Below are 20003 nucleotides of genomic sequence, written 5' to 3'. Positions count from 1 at the left end.
GGTTCAATCCGCTGAAACCTGTAATTCTACTTTTTAAATGTATCGACGTAGAAACGACCGACGTGGAGTCATACTTTCCATTTTATAACTACTTGTTATGTAATTTGCATAATACGTCCGTACTGCAGAGTTACAGAGTATGTACTTAAAACGCGATTGCCACGTTCGCCCACTTAAATAAATAAATAAACGAATAACTGTAAGATATACTGTCGAAATTGTGTGATGAAAGATCTTCCCAATGAAATTTTGTAAATATCTCCTGTAATCGATCAAGAAAAAAAAAAAAAGAAACAAAAACCATGACAGAGATCGACAAAATTCTTCCCAAAATTTTGTATCTCCAGTAATCAATCAAAGGAAAAAAAGATCGAGGAAATTTCTTCCTAAAAGTTTTTTGTAACTATCTCCTGTGATCGATCAAAAAAAAGAGAAGAAAAGGAAAAAAGCCACGAGAAAGACAGACAATCGAACAATCGTTCTCCTTCTAACCCTTTCTCTCTTTCTCCCTCTAATGCTCTAACAGCATTTCCATGCTCCAATTTCAGATCGTTGATAATCGAGTTTGCACGCGAGCTAGCGAAACCTAGAAACATCCCTAGACTTTTCTCGGATTTACAAAATGGCTCGTCTCTCACGTAGGTCATGGCTCGCCTTTACTTCGGGCTGCTGCCCTCCCCGTTTCTCCCCCCCCCCCCCCCCTAACTCCTCTTCACGTGCGTGGTTCCAAACGCGTCAACGGCAACGCACGTCCGATGTCGCAATTGCACGCGTAATTTTCCTTCCTCTTGTGCATCCTACGCCAACGCAAACGAGTGCGTCGTTACGACCCCCCGAAAATAGTTTGAGTTGGGGCAGTACGGCTGTTTACAAGCCTCCCCCGGAGATTCGCGAGGCAACCGTGGCCGTTTACAATACTACACACCGCCGTGTGTATAAGTATTGCTCGGTTGGATCAATACTCCGGTCGCTGAAAGACGAGGCGAGAGGCAGCGGGAACGACGAAGCGGTCGGAGAGAGAGAGAGTGAGAGAGAGAACCGCATGGTGTCTGTCGAGCATGGTTATCGAGCGATTCCACTTGTTATGGGGTCGTTGAGTTAAAAAGGCTGGGAGTTTTTTCGCGTTTAAGTTCGTTTTATTTCGTCCCGGGTCGACTAAGCTCGCGCTGAACGAGCTGATCGAAAGAAAATAAATTGTCTTAACCGATTGACTTTTCTCCAACCCCTCATCTAACCGTCTTTGGTAGTTTCGATAAACGTTTGCCTCGAAATTTGTCAAAATTGTTGAAAATTAAGCTTCGAAAGTTGTTGGATGTACATTTGACGTGCATTGGAAGATTATTTTTATTTCCATCACTTGCATTGCATCGATTCAGGTGCAGACTCGACTGCGACACGCTAATCGTTATGGTGGACGAACCGGTAAAATGTTCGGTTGAGTCACGTTATCCTTGCTTAAACAATAGCTCGTAACTCCGCTCTATGTTTTCTGTTCGATACTGTCGTTGATTTGTCTACCGTGATTGATAAGAATTGAAGAAACATGCGTGATATACTAAGAGGCTAACACGCGCACGTATCGTATAAGTATGTGTCATTTCTAATCATGATTGGTAGCTAAAAATTCCCTATAATTGTTCCCACTCCTATCTGATTCGTACGATCCATTGACGTGACATGTTTGTTGCATTTGTGCGAGATACCTGATAACACTGAATCACACGTTCCAGCTAATTTAGCGAAACAAAGCGTTCCAATCTTCTTCCTCTTCAATTTTTTCATTGCCATTCAATAATAGTTCAAATTCCACGAATACTTTATCTACGAGCGAACTTCTAAATTAAACAATGCGTTTTTTCTCACTGACACGTTGTATGTATTCACCATTGCTAATACAGTATTATATTAAACTGAGTGCTATCGGTAATTCCACGTGCTGTGGAATTACCGACCGACGTGATCAGTGATTACCAATTGTGCAAGTTGACTTTGCCAAAAGTGTCTGCACACTTTTCAGTACGTTACGAGGATACGTTCGATTTATGTACGACCAGTCGGACGTGTTAGCTCCACTATTGAAACTAATTACATCCGCTCTAATGGTTTCTGGTCTTGCTATTAAAACAAGCGCCGGGGATATATTGTACATAAACGGGGAAGCCGATAGCCAAATTCAATTGACCGTCTGATCGCTCAATCGGAAACGTTCATCACGTGGATGTCTCGAGGATCGATAAAAAACACCTACTCTGCGTCAAATAAGTGCATTCTCCCACGTGATTCAGTACAGCATATATACACATGCACGCAATATACGTACTCTATATAGATTCTATATACAGGGTGTCCTATTTTAACCTGCAAAATTTAACCCGAAACTTTAAAACAATGCCTCGAATACTTTTCTTTCCTGTTTTGAGAGGTTTGCAATCGTTTGATACACTTGGACATGTGCAGAAGATACAAAGGTCGCTACTATTTTTTTCCAGCGTAATTACGTAATTTCCTTTTGCATCAGTCGATGCAGCAGGTTCTCCACAAAAAAAAAAAAAAAAAAAAAGGTATCAACTTACGTCCAAAAATCGTTAGTCTGGAAGATATTCTTTTTATAAAATCTACGTACACTCTTGTCCTTCTTCATCTACGAAATTCGAATGAAAGTACCTGCCGAACTAACAACTTCTCCGTACACGTATGTTGATACTTTTTTTTTTACAGAAAACCACCTTCCGCGTCGACTGACGTAAAACAAATCACGTAATTATACTTGAAAACATACTATACGACGTACGCATATCTATCTGGAGACAAATTAAGTGTAGCAAATTACCACCTTGTGAAAACAGGAAAAATTGCATTCGAGACATTTTTTCAAACGACGACTAGTTTCGGAGATAATTGCGTTTATAGGTTAAAATGGGACCCCCTATGTGTGTGTGTGTGTGTGTGTGTGTGCGCGCGCGTATGTATTATACATGTGCATATATATAAATGTACATATGCATAGAGATATATATATATATATATATATATATATATATGTATGTATAAGAGCAGTGACGGCGTCGGCTGCTGCGCCAGCTGAAACGGAATAGTGGGGGGTAGGCGAACGTAGACGGTTCGCACAAGGGGAATGCGACGAAGGAACAGAACAGTTCAGTGTCAGCCAACGGAGGAGTGTCGTCGTCCGTCGTTGTTCCTCGTCGGCGGTGCTGTGTCCCACCGCGTTCGCTGACAGAACGCGAACCAAGTGCACACACGTTGGGTGGTGGACGGGCACGCAGGTCTCGACGAGACGATCGGCCAGGTTCCAACCAGACGACGTCACGAAAAAACAATCGACGGTCTTGCCCCAAGTTCGTGGCGGAACGCGACATGTGGCCGACGTTTCGAAGCGGCTCGCGACTCCCTGCTAAAAATACATTCGCCAAGCGATCGAGGTGTTACGGTGTAATTACAGCGGCGAGGGCAGAAACCGGCGACACGTCGCAATAAAAACGGGGTCAATCCCTCGTTTTTTCTTTTCTTCGTTCAGTCTCTCCAGCCATGCCAGTGACAATGTGCTTCCGTCAGCCGGCCTCGCGAACACTGAATACAGTCGCGGTATCGTTCAGAGAATTCACGAGACTCGAGGCGCGGGGCAGCGAATCCTCCCTGTGAAATTCGTCTGTCAGTCAGTCCGTCTCTGCGTCTTCGTTTGCAGGTGGAAAACTGTGCTAAAAACGATGCTCGATGGAGCCCGTCGCGGTTGTTAAGTGGATCCTCTTCTTGCTCGAAAACTCGTCGACTCGTGTGGATGATATTTAAAGAAACATTGACTCGGACTGGAACAACGACAAGACGTTACGTTTAACATATATGTGTAACAAACGCACAATACACGGTGGTAATAATAACATTCGCCGACCGGTGATCGTAGAGAGGGAAAATCACTATAGTGTCGAAAATAGAAGACTCCAACGGCGTTCTGTCAATAATGTCGCTAAACGACTGTAGCGGTACCATAGTTACCGTGCCATTGTTTCTCGTCTCGTAGAAAGAAGAAAAGAGGAACAAAAGAAAGAACAAAAAAAGGACGCGCGAACATTTGACACGTGACACGATAAGCTGGATTTTCTACGTGCAAGCCTAGTACAGAAACAGGAAAGCAGAACAATCGCAACTCGTGAGCGGAGTATGAACACCGTTTATCAGGTAAGTTTTAATTGTCGACTTGGACGAATGGGGAGGTGGAGGAGGGTTGAATTTATGGTACGTTAAGTCGATACCAACGTCGAAGATGAATTAGTCGATTTATTTTGGCGGAAGTTCGCGTCAGTCTGCGGAAATCAACTGGAAAAATAAATCGAACTTAATTAGGGCGGTTTTCTGCGGTTTCCTGCCCTACTGATTTCAGCAGTATTATCACAACGCTAGAACCACCGGAAGTGATCAAAACGACTAACTTGTAACTTTAGTTTTTTATAATTTTTGTAAAATTTCGTCCATCTATTTGTGAGATTTAAATGATTTTCTTTTTATAAAATATATAAATAAAACCTCGTATTATGAAGTTTTTCCACCTTTTTCTGATGAAGATTTCATGGCAGTAATTTTAGGTAGTTTCGTTAAGTTAAGATCATTAGTTTAAAATCCTCGTCTAATTTTTTCTCACAACTGAAACATCGTCCAGGTGTATTAATCATCCAGGCTTGTTAATTCCTCCAACTGTCAGTTGAATCGCCTGACACCTAAGCAAAAAAAGGCTGGAAAAAGGCAAACGATCGCGTTTTTTTAAACGGGATTCGCCCGGTATACGCTGCAACGTTTCAAGCTTTGATCTTGTTGTTTTCACAGATTTACAAATCGTGAATTTTTATTTTCGAGAAAAACAGAAACAAAAAAAAAAAAAAGAGTTCTACAACTTTTGCAACTCGAAACTGATCTAATCGTGGCCAACCCCATAGTGGTCGACCAAACAGAAAGGTTAGGGAAAGGACGATCGAGAAATGTTTTGATTTCGCGTGTCGGTGACTCTCCCTGCTTATTACCGGCCAGAAAACGAGGGAAAACGAAGTCACCCGAAAGAGAGAGAAAGAAAGGGAGAGAGAGAGAGAGACGTTTGAGACACGGGCACAGAGCCGAGTCGAGTTGAACGATTTCTCCGAGTAAAAAGAGAAGAGATTTTCTCGGTTGGGAAAATAAAGGGAAATTCGCCGGTGGTGTCGTTGAAGCGGCGCCGCTAAATTGAAAGGGTTAACAAACAGGGTCGGGGGGAATTGCAGTTTTTTGTGTGACCTACATACACACACACACACACACACACACACACACACACACACACACACACACACACACACACACACACAAAANCATACACACACACACACACACACACACACACACACACACACACACACACACACACACACACACACACACAAAAGTTGATACTGCAGCGAGTGATGTACGTCTGTCAATGGCGCTAAATTAAGTCTAATCGATCCTTTAGCAGGCTATTCGCAAACCTCTGATTTCATTATGTAACGTCGTTCCGCGCACCGTTGAAATTTTCTCGCCGTTCTCGTTCCTCCGTTTCTATCATTTCTCTTCGGTTCCTTGTTACAATGAATTATTTATTTTGGATATTTACTGTGATACTGGCACAAGCCCCCCCCCCCCCCCCCATCAACCTAATTATACGCGATTGCGCTCATAATTGACGATGCATCTGAAGGCTGGATTTTGCAATGCTAATGTCTTTTTAATCTCTCGGATTTTAATAAATTCATCGCGCGTTCATTCCGCGCGTGTTTGACGAAATTGTTAAACAACCTAAAATCTCTGCACGCATGATCTGTCTCTTGGTCACGTGTGTGAATCTTAATTTTCCGAATGAGACGGCGGTCGCGAATAGAATTAAGAATATTCATGCCTCGAACTTAACTAGAACAGTGGTTCTCAACCTTTTTAGCTCAACTAAGCATCTCTAAAATCTCGATCCTTTTCTGTGACAACACGTCATTTCTTATTATTCGAAAAGTGAATTTTTGATCTGGAGAAAGCCTAAAAGGCCGTTAATTTCAGGGTTCAAACAAAGTTCTGCAAAGTATGACATCCGTAAGAAAAAAACATTAGAAAGAAAAATTTTCATTTAAAGAAACACAAACAATTCGCTGGTAACTGATTGCGGACCATAACGAGTGACCAAGCCGTATACAACTCGTCTTCTTTTCTGAATTCATCGGTATACTGAATAGAAATTACTAGGAAATAATAAATTTATTATTTGTTTCGCCTGGGTTATATTTCAATGTACTTAAAACTGAGAAAATATTGCAATTCTGGGCCAAATATTCTCGACGTGCGTGGCACGTCATTCCAGCGCAAGAGGTTAATCGTTCTCGAATTGGCCCTCTCTAAAAAATTCTCATTATTAGAAATTTTATTGATGCAAAACAGCGTAGTTTTAGAGATTTAAATGATTGCCCGCAAAATGTATAAATCGAAGCTCGTGTATTCTATTGTGTCATAATGTTTTTTCTACCTCTTTTTTTTTTTGAGGCTTTAATGTCTCTCTAGTGGAAACTCTGTGCTTCAGTCGCCATTAAACGACTAAACTCCCAAGGGTTTGATCCACACATGAGAAAACAAAAGAAATGTTACACAAAGTTTGTCCAAAAAAAAAAAAAAAAAGGAACGCCTCGTTTATACGCATGAAATTAGGCAGCTACGCTTTTTTTACTTGTGGACCAATCCGAAACAAAAGATTTACTCGAAGTAACGTCGTGCGAAGAACTAGCGCAAAGAATTAAAGGAATTAAAAATTAATTTTATTGAAACTCGCAGAGACCTTCTTGCGTTATTAATTCCATTATTCGCCGATATCAAGCTCTCGGTGGAGTTAAAAATTGTCTTTCGTTGTATTGTTACAATGAACGACGCGAAACCGTTGGCACGTGAAAATGGACACACGCTTAACGACATCGTTTGCGTCCACTGTAATGGAAAATGCTATTTACGTGTCTCGTGTGTAACAATATTTATTCGTAATTCTGTAACAAAACATTTGGTCTCGAATTTTATACAATTTTTTTTTCTTCTTTTTGTGTGTAGATTATGTTCAGGACCACCCTAGTTATGTATAGAGTGGTCCAAAAGTTTCTTCTCACCTTTTTTTTTTTTTATAAGAAAAAACTAATTTTATTAATTTTAAATTAAATTTAAGTTCAAACGTGAATTTAAACTAGTGTACTTTATTCTGTAAAACAAAGATTAAGAGAAATATGTAACAAAAGAATTACGGATTTTTTTTAGTAGAGAATGATTTTTGGCCCACCCTGTACACATAAAGTGTGCTCGCGATGACAAATTAAATTTATTAAAAGCAACATTCCTTTTGTTATTTTTAATAATTGCTGACACGAAAAATTAAAAATAACATTTCCTTTGTTATTTAAACCTTTAAAAATATTTTTTTGTTATTTTTAATAATTGCTGACATAATTGCTGAAGAGGAACTTATTAAAAATAACATTTTTTTTTTTCCATCCAGCTACTCTCGTACTCGAGGAGAAATAATTAAATACAATGATCAAAACCAGTCGTCGGTGATTTTTTTAGTTAACTTGCAGGCAAATTTGCGAAAAGAGTGCTTGTTAAGTTCAAAAAAATAATTAATTTGACAGGATTATATTATATGTTAATTTCGAAAATGTAGATTTTCCCATTCTTTACGTCGTATTTAAATTATTTCAGTCGAATAAGCTTTTAACCAACGCGCAGATCGAAGGAGGAAAAAATTCGCAGAAAATGGCTCGGCGAGGAACCTTTCCGATTTTTTTCACTCGCCAGCGAATATTAAACGTACGTAGTTTGGGTTAAACCGTGGAACTTGGAAGGTCGTAGGGATTATTTTTAACCAATTAGTCGTGTGCGCGCAACGTCGTGCTGCAAAAATATTTAACGTTTAACGAGAGAGGGAGGGAGAGAGCGTAAACCCGTCCCGTAAATTCTATACGAGCATCGGCAAGCGGAACGTAATTTATCACGCGGATATGAAACTGTACGGAACTCCTGTCGCGAATTTGCGGTTCTCGATGGCGAAACAAACGCGCGCTTTCGTCAGAACCATCTTCGATATTGCACCAGTGAATAATGATGATGGCGGCGGGCTCGCGCGCGATACTACGCGTTTCACAAACACCGGTCTCGCCACGCATGTCACGGTCCTTTGCCGAAAATATTAACTACGCGTGTTAACCTCTTGCGCTGCAATGACGAGAATTGCAATACGGCCCAAAATTGCAATATTTTCTCAGTTTTAAGTATTATTAAGTATAACCCAGGCAAAACAAGTAATAAATTTATTACTTCTCAATCATTTCTATCTAGTGATATACCGACGAGTTCAAAAAGAAAGCGGCGAGTTATTGTATACGGTTTGGCCACTCGTTACGGTCCGCCATCAGTTGCCAGCGCAACGTGGTTAACTTCTTGCGCAGTAATGACGTGCCACGCACGTCGAGAAGTTTTTGTTCCAAAATTATATTTTCTCAGTTTTAAGTATATTTAAGTATAACCCAGGCAAAACAAGTAATAAATTTATTACTTCTCAATCATTTCTATCTAGTGATATACCGACGAGTTCAAAAAGAGAGCGACGAATTATTGTATACGGTTTGGCCACTCGTTACGGTCCGCCATCAGTTGCCAGCGCAACGTGGTTAACTTCTTGCGCAGTAATGACGTGCCACGCACGTCGAGAAGTTTTTGTTCCAAAATTATATTTTCTCAGTTTTAAGTATATTTAAGTATAACCCAGGCAAAACAAGTAATAAATTTATTACTTCTCAATCATTTCTATCTAGTGATATACCGACGAGTTCAAAAAGAAAGCGGCGAGTTATTGTATACGGTTTGGCCACTCGTTATGGTCCTCAAACCAGTTACTAGCGCAAGAGGTTAATGCGCGTAATTCGTTCGCTAGATAATTCACTTTCCAGATGATCTTTCACGCTGTTATTTCGTTGAAAGTCAACGCGTTATTTCAATGTTCAGTTTAACTCGATACACTCTATACTGTACAAAACTGTATCGAGAAGACGAAACCAATCTTTTTGTTCTTTTTTTTCTCCGCCATGTTTGTTCAAACGAAAGCGTTTGAAACGCTATTTTAGAGATTCGAATGAAAGTTCAGCAGTTCGGAATACTGAACCTACCAGGTGGATCCAGTTTAGAGGGGAAGAAATTTTCCACGAATTTTTTCACGCGGTTAAACGCGAGGGAGTTGAACACACAATTTGTGATGTTTCAACTCAATGATTGTGGAGGAAAGTGAATTTAATATTTCTTCTCTTTCCTTTCTCGTTTGCTCTCTCTCTCTCTCTCTCTCTCTCTCTCTCTCTCTCTCTCTCTCTCTCTCTCTCTGGTAATATAAAAATTAATATAGAAAATGATGAACAACGAATAAAGTTTGAAAAACATTTCACAAAAGAAAACTGAAACACGCGCAAATATAAAATAATTTTAATGGAAGCTTTTTCGATTATTTAAATTGTTATAAAATAAAAGGTACCTAATAAATTTAAATTTACAATCTGAGCTCTTCTTAAGGTGAAATGTAAAAAATTCAGTAGGAATTGCCCCTCTAGAAAATCAAATTGTTCCCTTGTAGGGCGTGGACCCTACGTTGGGAATCACGGGTTCTACACCCAGGGTCGCGAAAATATTTGCTCGGGTAAAGCAGGGTGGAAAAGTCTGAGAAGCCCTGGTCTGTACTAAGTCTGGAATCACGTTATTAGTTGCTTAAATCCGATGGATGTTTTCTTTTGAAAATAGTATAGTAAATAGCATAGAAGATAGTATAGAAGATAGTACAGAAAATAATACAGTTATAGAAGATAACACAGAAGTATAGAAAATAGTACAGAAGTATGAAAAGTAGTATAGAAAATAGTATAGCTATAGAAGATAGTGTAGAAGTATAGAAAATAGTATCAAAGTATGGAAAGTAGTATAGAAAATAGTATAGCTATAGAAGATAGTGTAGAAGTACAGAAAATAGTATAGTATAGCTACAGAAGTTAGTAGAGAAGTATAAAAAATAACATAAAAGTACAGAAAATAGTATAGTTATAGGAGACAGTACAGAAGTATAGAAAATAGTTAGAGAGGATAGTACACAAGTATAGAAAATAGTATAGTCACAGAAGATAGTGTAGAGGTATAGAGTAGAAGTAGAGATAGAAAATATATATAGTCATTTAGAAAGTGTAGAAAATAGTATAGTCATTTAGAAAATAGTAATGGTTATTTAGAAAAACAGTATATCAGTGATAACAAGACGTATAAAAGAATTTTCGTCGTGTTTTAAATGGCCGGTTACTGTTACCCCGAATATGTGGCATAATGGTACAAATGCCATAATTCAGTAGAATTATTTCAACCCCATTTTCAACGAAATACGCCTGAATACCAATCAACGAGAGTGTCTATAATTAGCGGTGCTGTGTTCACCGTTATCACGATGACACGCCAGTTTCTCCGCGTTTTTTTATTAGTATTGTTTTCAATCGACGATAATGCGGTATATTTAATCGGTGCTTTCGTCATCATCAACAATTACACAAGGTAGACTTCAAACTGTGTTTACATTCTTCTACTTTTTTTTTCTTTTTCTTTTCTCATCATACTGCAAAGTGTATCGTGAATTAGGCGAATGCGAACTACGTAATAGTGGGAGATAGAATTTTTTTTTTACTGCTTCGCGCGAAGGACTTCTGTTCGACTAACTCGTTAGAAAGATAACGTAATATAATATTTATACTTTATAAATAATATTTTATATTATTTTAATATTATTTTATAATATATTTATATTTATTTTATTAATATATTTAATATTATTTTATAATATTTATATTTATAAATTTATCACGTATTATATAAATTTATATCAGTATAATTAATAATTTTTTAATTAACAATCTTTGAATTTAAAGATAATTTTGGAATTTGGAATAATAATTTGTCTGACTTTTAGAATTGAGATCTTGTCAATACTTGTTATTAAAGTCAGTCATCGTACGTGCTGAATCTTAAATATTGTATTATCGCGTTGAAACGAATTTTTACGTCTGCACGGATTAGCGAACGATGTCAAGAATGGCCTGTACATGTAATAAAAGTCTTTGCCAATTGATTAAGAATTGTAGCGAGTGTCCTCCCGTTCTCGGACAAATTCTCGAAACGAATTAACCTCTTGCGCTGGAGTGACGTGCCACGCACATCGAGAATTCTTTGTCTCAAAATTGTAATATTTTCTCAGTTTTAAGTATATTGAAATGTGACCTAGGCAAAACAAATAATAAACTTATTACTTCTTAGTAATTTATCTATCCAGTTATCTATACCGATGAATTCAAAAAAGAAGACGAATTATTTTATACGGTTTGGTCACTCGTTACGGTCCGCGAACCAGTTACTAGTACAAGAGGTTATATTGGCCAGACATCGGTCGGTAATGTGGCATTTTCTCTATAGATGGCCATTGTATATTTCCGTGTTTGCTGAAGAAGAGAATGTGAATTTGATATGTTCTGCAGAAAAGGATATTGCAATAAATCATAACTTTATTCGTCAAGATAAGTTAAGCATAAGTATAAGTTCTTCCGTGAGCGATACTGAGAAACGAAAATAGATAATTCAGTGAGAAAATCATATATATATGTATATAATATTTACACTTTTATAAATTTATATAAGTATAATTATTATCTGTTATATATTATACATTATACTTGTAGCACAGTATAATATTTATAATATAAATATAAATATATAATATAATTATAAAATATGATATTTTATATTTATACTTGAGATGCGCTCAATCGATGTAGATCTTTAAACAGTAGTTCAAACTTTTGGACAACACGTATATTGCGTGTGTCTTATCTGCCTAAAATTTATCTGGCACAATCTAATCACTAATTATTAAATTTATCGTAATACGATAAACGTAATTGAAATATTTTCTGAATTCACGTTCACAAATGGACAACTGTTTTTAGAATTTTTAGAATTTGATCCTTTCTCGACGTGTGATAATAATTTTAAATTCTAGTTAATCACGTAATACCGACTTATTATTATTATTATTATTATTATTATTATTATTATTATTAAAGATGGAATTCTCCATTTCCTACAATAAATTTGTTCAATATAATAAAACGAATAAAATAATAATGCAATAATAATTATAATTCTTCATTTCTAATCGGTTTCATCCACGATACGATCGACAAGTGAAATAACAGTATAATAATAATCATAACGTAATATACAATATAATATGTAACAAACAATATAATAAAATCAACTCGACGATATAATTATCGAGAATAACTTTATCAAATAAAATTTTCGTTCGACTTCACGTGAAAAACCAAATACGTAGTCTCAATTTTGTAGCCCGTAGATAATCACGTACGACGCCCGAAGTGAACAGGAATTTATGCGAAAACAGTGCGAGAAGAAATCGTAAGTGCGTTCGTCACGCGCTTATCGCGTTCAACTTAATAATTCCTTATCAACTTATTAATTTCAAAAATCTCGCATGCACAAAGAAGCGCGAGCATATCGCCGGAAACGTGTTGTATCTTATCGGTTCCCCTTTGTGGTGTTGGTACAGCGACGGTGTCAGCGTACAGTTCCTAATTTTGTAAGCTCGTTCGTTTGTCAAGCATCATCTCGGTCGAGAGAAAAAACGAAAAAGGGCAGAGGAGCCGAGAAGGGAGACACCTTTCGAATATCACCTTTGTAAGTTCGCTGAAATCCGTTTGGAATTGTCACTAATAATAATTGATAGCGATTAACTCGACGCGAGATGCTTAAACGCAAGAACCACCGACGACTAAAGAGTGAAACTTCCATCAGAGGAGAGAAAACAGAGAGAATCTTTATAATGCAATGGGATACGCGAGCTTTTATCCGTGTATTTTATTTGTGACATAATCATTCAAGTCTGTAAAAATACATTTGTCTAGTATATATCTGTAAAGTATGTTTATATAGATATACATTATCTATACACAAAGTGTGTAACAAAAGTTTATCTATCTATAAAGCATGTAACAAAAAATATTATTCAATCATTGATCATTTTCATCACTTTGGTAATTCTAGTGTATAGTGTAATAAGGGAGGATTATTTTTGGGAACGTACTGACACTGGAACTATGCATGACTGAAGCATAAAATTTCCATCAGAGGTATTAAAGTAGAAAAAAAGCAGAAACTTTATATAGTAGAATACGCAAGCTTTTATTTATATACCTCGTGAAGGATCATTCAAGTCTCTAAAAATATACTGTTTTATATTTATAAAGTATCTAACAAAAATTATTTTGTTAATTATTGGTCATTATTTGATCATTAATTGGTCTTTTATTTATGTACTTTGTTTCTGAAGACAAAATACAAAAATATATTGTTTCATATCTATTTCTGAAAATAAAGTACAAGAATACGTTGTTTTATATCTATTTCTGAAAATAAAATACAAGAATACATTGTTTTATATCTATAAAGTATCTCACATAAATTATTGTTTAAATTATTGGTCTTTTACTTATGTGTTTTATTCTTGATGAGTCATTCGTGTCTTCAAAAATTAATTACCAATTTTGGTAATTCTACCATTTTGTAGAAGGTAGTTCTTTCCCTCTTTTCTTTTCTGTATCCTTTGATTAGGCTTTTGATTTATTAGTATCCCCTCCTCTCATAAATCCCCGACCCTTCAAAAACTTTCACACAAGTCTCCCTTTGTGTATCAAAACTCCATGCTTTGTGTTTTTATTTCAACTCCTTTCTTTTCAGGGAATTAATGAACTAGAACCGATGTTCTACTTGTTCTTCATTAATATCAGTTAATGTCAATTTCTCCCATGCACGCGAATCATTCACTCAACCACTTTTGTTTGCAGCTCTCGGTATAATGAAGCCATCCATGAAAATGGGGGTGGTAGCCTTAATCGGTCTGTTCGTGGTGTTCTACCAGTACCATTTGTCCACCAGCGTGCGATTCGATCAAATGACGGACTTCAACGGGGGCGGCTCCGCGGAAGACGGCCCCGTTCTCTCCCAGGAGGAAGTGGAACGCTACGTGAGGACGTCGAAGCTCACGGAAGAGATGGTAAACCAACGAAAGATTCAGGAGAATTCCTCTTCCGTTTGCCGACAACGAATATAGAAAATATAGAGTGGTCACTGAAAGATTGAATGATATAAAACAGAAATAACTTTTACACGTGTTTTTTAAATTTTTTATTATTTTTTTTCTTGGAAATATATTGTTCGTATATTTTTTCTATAAACTATAGAGAGTTATATGGATAACTTATATAGAAAATATATTAATATATTATTTGTTAATATTTATTATTTATTATTAATTATTTATAAAATATATATTACACATATATTAATAATAACCTAAAAAAATAACTAATGTATATATAATGTATTACTATAACCTAATATATATATAATATATTAAGTTATAGTAGGTTAATAATATAACTTAATATATATAATAACTTAATTAATAATATAACTTAATAACTTAATATATATAATATATATAATATATTAAGTTATAGTAGGTTAATAATATATATAAATATTTATAATATACATTTATATATTATATATTATATTTAATATTATTTAATTATATCTATATATTATATTATATACATATTAATATATATTTATAATATATAAATAACCTACAAAAAAAGAAAATGAACAAGTTATGACTTTTCCAAAACCTTTTCAGTGGCCAACCTATATCCGTGACCTGCCTTTCTTGCCTTGCAGATCAAAAGCGCGGTGCGTAAGGTTCAAGAAACTAACGGGCTCAGTCCGGACGTCGCGTCGACGTTGATACAGCAGCTGGTGAATCACCTGAGGAGGAACGTGTTCGAGCTGCCCGAGAATAATTCGAAGATCACGCGACCCGGACGACTCGAGCCCAGTCGGAACGCCACGTCGAGCCAACGCAGCCAGGAATCGTCATCGTCGTCGTCGTCGCCGGTCAGTTTGTCGGAGAGAACGCCGGAACCGCTGTACATAATCACGCCGACGTATCGCCGGCCGGAACAGATACCGGAGCTCACCAGGATGTCGCACACACTGATGTTGGTGAAGAACGTTCACTGGCTTGTTATCGAGGACGCGGCCGTTGCCACGAAGCAAGTCACGAGGCTGCTGGAGCGAACAGGACTGAATTTCGAACATCTCACTGGTAGTACATCTGAATGAAAATATCAATTTACAAATTTTTTCCCTTTTTTCTTTTGTATCGTGTCTACCAGCAATTTGTTCGAAGCACGAAGCAGTTTATTCAGTTTGTAAATAAAATGACACGGAATGCATTGGAAATGATCATTCGAATGATAATTAACACGAGATTTTGTCGATTGTATGATCTTTCCAACGTGTGATCGTCGTTTGAATTTCAAGCATACGTCAACGTGCATTCGGGGCGTAGGTTAGGTTAGATTAGGTTAGATTAGAACAATATACAAGAGTGACATAGTTTTCATGTTCAAGAGATACATAGTTTTAATCTCTGGATAAATAATATCCTCTGTTAATTTTCGAAGTTTTGTAAGAAGGAATAAGATGTCTGGTTTATGTGAATTCAATTCTGAATTATGCAAATTATTCCAATGAGTGTCAATTGGCTCGGGACTGTCTTCAGAAATTTCTTCTTCTGAAATACTTTTGCTCTTCTTGACGTCGTTATTATAGCCTTCATTCTAGGCGTCTGTTCAAATATTATACTATTATACGACACCAAGTGTATTAGCAAATTATGAAAAGAGGAAGTCCGAGCTGTTTGTACAATGTCCTCCCCCCAAAAAATTAGATCATTAGAAAATTAGATTAGAACTCAGTGTCAAAATTATAAGCAATTAAGGGCCAGTCAAGAATAGTTTGTGATATCTGTTCTTCCCTTATTGCTTCGTTTCAGGGGAAAACTTTGGAAAACTTTTGTTTTTGAGTGTATTTGTCTGCCAAATTTTTCCAAGTACAAGGAGAAAAACAACTGAAAAGAAAAAGAAACACAAGAAGTTTCGATTCGAATAAATGTTCAATTGCTTCTGTTGATATGAACTATCAACATTAAGATGAATTTAAAAATCGCGTTATTGATACAAACTGCCAACAATAAGACTCGTACAATAACTTAACCTCTAAAACTGAATTAAATTACACTAGGAAATGATACTAGTTCTTTTTTTTTTAAATTAACAATTTTATTGTTTGTTTTAATTAATATTAATTAATGATAATTAATACCAATAGCAAGAAATTATTAAAAAATGATGTAGTCTCGAGTCCAGTCTCAAAATATTCTAAAATGTCTAAAATTTGCAAGTATATTTTATTTTCCACAAAGAATTTAATTTGAGTAACAAATTGTAGTTACTTTTCTCGAACGACGAGTATATACTCATTAGATGGAAAATTGCCAATTTCTTCGCGACGAGTATGCTCGTCATACTGCAAAGAGGTTAAAAATCCTGCTATAGAGGTTAAAAATACTCGTGTCGTTCCCAAATTTTGACGCAGCGAAAATCGGTTAATTATCGAACATTGAGAAACAAATTCGCCGTCGAGTACGTAAATAGTTGCAGTGAAAATTAATTTCGTTGATCGATTGGTACCTCGTCGGGGAAAATTAATTCGAACAGCCGTAAAGGTCTCGATGAAAAAGCGTTGTATTGATTTTGTTGGCCGCGCGTTTAAATATGTAGTCGTGATGTCCGACTGTCCGAATCGGGGAATCGTGTCGGCCCTTGCACGATTTGGCCGATTTACGGTCGAGCCGCGGCACGGAATTAACCGTTCGACGATCGGACAATTTTGTAACTAACTTTCCCCTTTCCAGCTCCAATGCCTGAGAAGTACAAGCAGAAGAAGGGTGCCAAACCGCGAGGTGTGTCCAATCGGAATCGTGGCCTACAGTGGATCAGGGCGAACGCGACCGACGGCGTGTTTTACTTTGCCGACGACGACAATACCTACGACATAGCTCTTTTCGACGAGGTATTAAATTCCTCTTACGAATTCGCAGGAGGAACTTTAATACTTATCTTAAAGAAACAACACATTAAAAATATCGTGTTAATAACATTTTAATTGTATTTATATTTTAATTATAAGTTTAAGTAGAGGTTATGTTTTAATTGTAGGGGGGTTGGCTGTTCCATATAAAGCCAACCACGTGATTTTCTTTTAATTCGCCATAAAGAAAAATGTTTCAAACAAAACTTTGAAACGTTGTTTGACATTTCTCTCTGTAGTTTAAGAGAAAATTACCGGGTGGTCAATTTCACATGGAACACCCGGTATGTTGTACTTCAATTGTAAGCTCGCGTCAATAATATTTCAACGCTGGAACTACCAAAATAGTTAAAATGACCAATTTGTCATTTTTGTTGGAAATTTTATAGACAAATAATATATAGTATATTATACTATAATATTATAATATAATATATATATTATAATAGTTATATATTATATAGTTATATACTATTATAATATATTATATATAATATATAGTATAATATACATATATAGTAATATATATAATAATATAATATTTTATTATATAGTAATATATAAATAAAATATTACTATATACAAAATATATAGTAATATATATTACTATATATATGTATAGTATAATATTAGAAACTATATATATATATATATAGTATAATATTAGAAAAACAGTGATATATAGAAAAATAATATATTTTTAAAAATTTAAATGATTTTTTTTTAAATGGAAATTTCACGTTTCAATTCACGGCCGGTAGTTCCAGTGTTAATGATATTTGGATGACGAGCTCGGATGTTACTTTCCAAAAAAAACCAGAAATAAATCGTCACCGGTAGTAATTGATTTATGTAGAAAAAAAGCAAAAAAAAAGCAAAACGGCAGAAACATATTTTACATGGAATCTTGTATTTCAGATTCGCAAGACGAAACGAGTCTCCATGTTCCCGGTGGGTTTGTGCACCAAGTTCGGCCTGAGCTCGCCGATCATCAAGAACGAGAAGTTCGTCGGGTTTTACGACGGCTGGATCGCCGGTCGGAAGTTCCCGGTGGACATGGCGGGTTTCGCGGTGAGCGTCAAGTTCCTGTTGCAGAGGCCGAACGCGTCGATGCCGTTCAAGGCCGGCTACGAGGAGGACGGTTTCCTGAAGAGTCTGGCGCCGTTCGAGCCGAAGGAGATCGAGTTCCTCGCCGACAACTGCACCAGGGTGCTCGCCTGGCACACGCAGACGAAGAAGAACGAGCCGAGCGCGCCACTCGACATGAAACTGTACGGTGAAACGAACCTCGTTAAATTGAAGCAGCAAATAGTATGATGAGTAGCCTCTCTGGCTGCTGCGACCGCGCTTTCAAGTTCAATCTCTGATTTTAATCGTTAACCAAGTACGACGAACAAAGTGATTCAGTGCCTGAAGTATTGTGAAGTAACGATTGGCGTAGCAATGATCTTTTTCTCTTTTTTCGTTTTCCCTCGGAACGACTCGAGAGAGATTCTGTAGTCTGTTTGAAATGGAATCGGTCGCACGAGTTGCGTGCTTTGTTCTTAGAACCACTTGGAGCACTTTAAAGTGGTTCTGGTGTTCACCAGAACCACTTGGAGCACTTTAAAAGTGTAAAAATTGAGTGGAAGAAATTAGAAATTTTATTCGTGTATTATTTACAAAAATCGAACCTGCGCAAGATTACTTTTAAAAAATTATAAGTCGGTCATTTTAATCAAAATCGAGCGACCGGTAAATTTGAAACAGAAGTATATTGTATTCTCTCGAGCTCAAAATTTTTAGAGGAAGAAATTTGTGCAAAGAAGAAGGAAACTAGCAAACCAAGATATGATGACACGTTTCCGTAGCAGCGTGATGTGTTATTTCACGTATCGCTTTAATTTCAGTCGTTAAGATGATTAGTATGCAACGCGTAGGATAAAAATCAGTTCGCGTAGGAGCGAATGGATAGAAATAAGAGGACTGTGAGAGAGGAAGAACTTCATACTCCTCGGTATACATATATACAACTTCTTGCGTTATCTTCCGTTTCGCCTTGCAAGTTGTTTGTTTCCCATTGTTTAGCTGTCCTAAGTTTGATATTTGACCGATTTGATACTTTCTTTCTAGAAACCACAAAGCGAACAACGTCTTGAGTTCTTGATCGAACAGCGTGAATGCAAGTTACCTTTATAGTACTTATTGTTGTACAAATATTGTTTTGTAGTGTACGTGTATGTGTTGCTATTGCATAGCAACGTGATATATTTCTGTCAGACAACGAACGTGCGAGCAAATGTTTCGCGAAACAGCGAACCGCCTTAAGATTATTTTTCTGTTACGTTTTCTTTTTTTTTTTCTTTTTATCCTCGATGCTGTTAGTTTCTGTTTCCTCTTAATTTTAAGAAGATTGCCTACATGTGTACGTTGTAACGAAATTACGGAGTAGCCAATCTCAAACGAGGAGAGAAAAAGAAGCGATCACGCCCCCCGTTTGGTTTTTAATGGATCGCGTGAAACATTGTAAGATTATTGTTCGCGACGAAAGAGGGATTTCGATCGTCGAACGTAAATTCATATCGAATGCATGCGTAGGTAGGAAACAAATGAAATGTAACGAGTCGTTTCGAAAGGTCTGCGACAGAATTTCGCGAGGAGACGCTAGTCTATAATATTCAACGATGAAAGTCGAAACGTAGAGTAAAATACAGAAGCTAGAGTGTTATTTCGAAATTGCGACAGACTTTTCGAAGCTGTGTACATCTTAATACGATTACCAAAGTAAGCAAAGCAAGTGATATAGGGAAAAGAATCTGAATGAGATATTTTCCAGTTCTTGATCATCGAGACCCATTACAGCAGAGAAGTTTCATTTCCACGCATCCTTGTTGCTCAAGAAA

At 36.7% G+C, this 20003-nt stretch overlaps 1 protein-coding gene and 1 long non-coding RNA gene across 3 annotated transcripts; one reads left to right on the top strand and one right to left on the bottom strand.

The window, feature by feature from the left end:
* Positions 1-3141: 3141 nt before the first annotated feature.
* On the top strand, positions 3142-18801 carry LOC122531738 (galactosylgalactosylxylosylprotein 3-beta-glucuronosyltransferase P). Of its 2 annotated transcripts, none has more exons than XM_043659898.1 (5): positions 3142-4194; positions 13971-14179; positions 14866-15292; positions 16946-17103; positions 18040-18801. In XM_043659898.1, exons 2-5 carry the CDS (start codon positions 13982-13984, stop codon positions 18436-18438), a joined length of 1182 nt encoding a protein of 393 aa, XP_043515833.1. In that variant the 5' UTR covers positions 3142-4194; positions 13971-13981; the 3' UTR covers positions 18439-18801. The 2 variants fall into 2 exon arrangements, with proteins under 2 accessions (XP_043515833.1, XP_043515834.1); XM_043659899.1 differs by lacking the exon at positions 3142-4194 and adding an exon at positions 12664-12804.
* On the bottom strand, positions 15378-16943 carry LOC122531740. The gene is made up of 2 exons (XR_006307376.1): positions 16722-16943; positions 15378-16099 (listed from the first exon to the last, which is right to left on the bottom strand). It is a non-coding gene; the product is annotated as an uncharacterized LOC122531740 (long non-coding RNA).
* Positions 18802-20003: the final 1202 nt, after the last annotated feature.

The sequence above is a fragment of the Frieseomelitta varia genome, unplaced genomic scaffold (assembly GCF_011392965.1).
Source record: "Frieseomelitta varia isolate USP_RPSP 00005682 unplaced genomic scaffold, Fvar_1.2 scaffold_412, whole genome shotgun sequence".
Taxonomy (NCBI): domain Eukaryota; kingdom Metazoa; phylum Arthropoda; class Insecta; order Hymenoptera; family Apidae; genus Frieseomelitta; species Frieseomelitta varia.
Note: the sequence above shows the minus strand (reverse complement) of the source record. Positions and strands in the feature narration are given on the sequence as shown.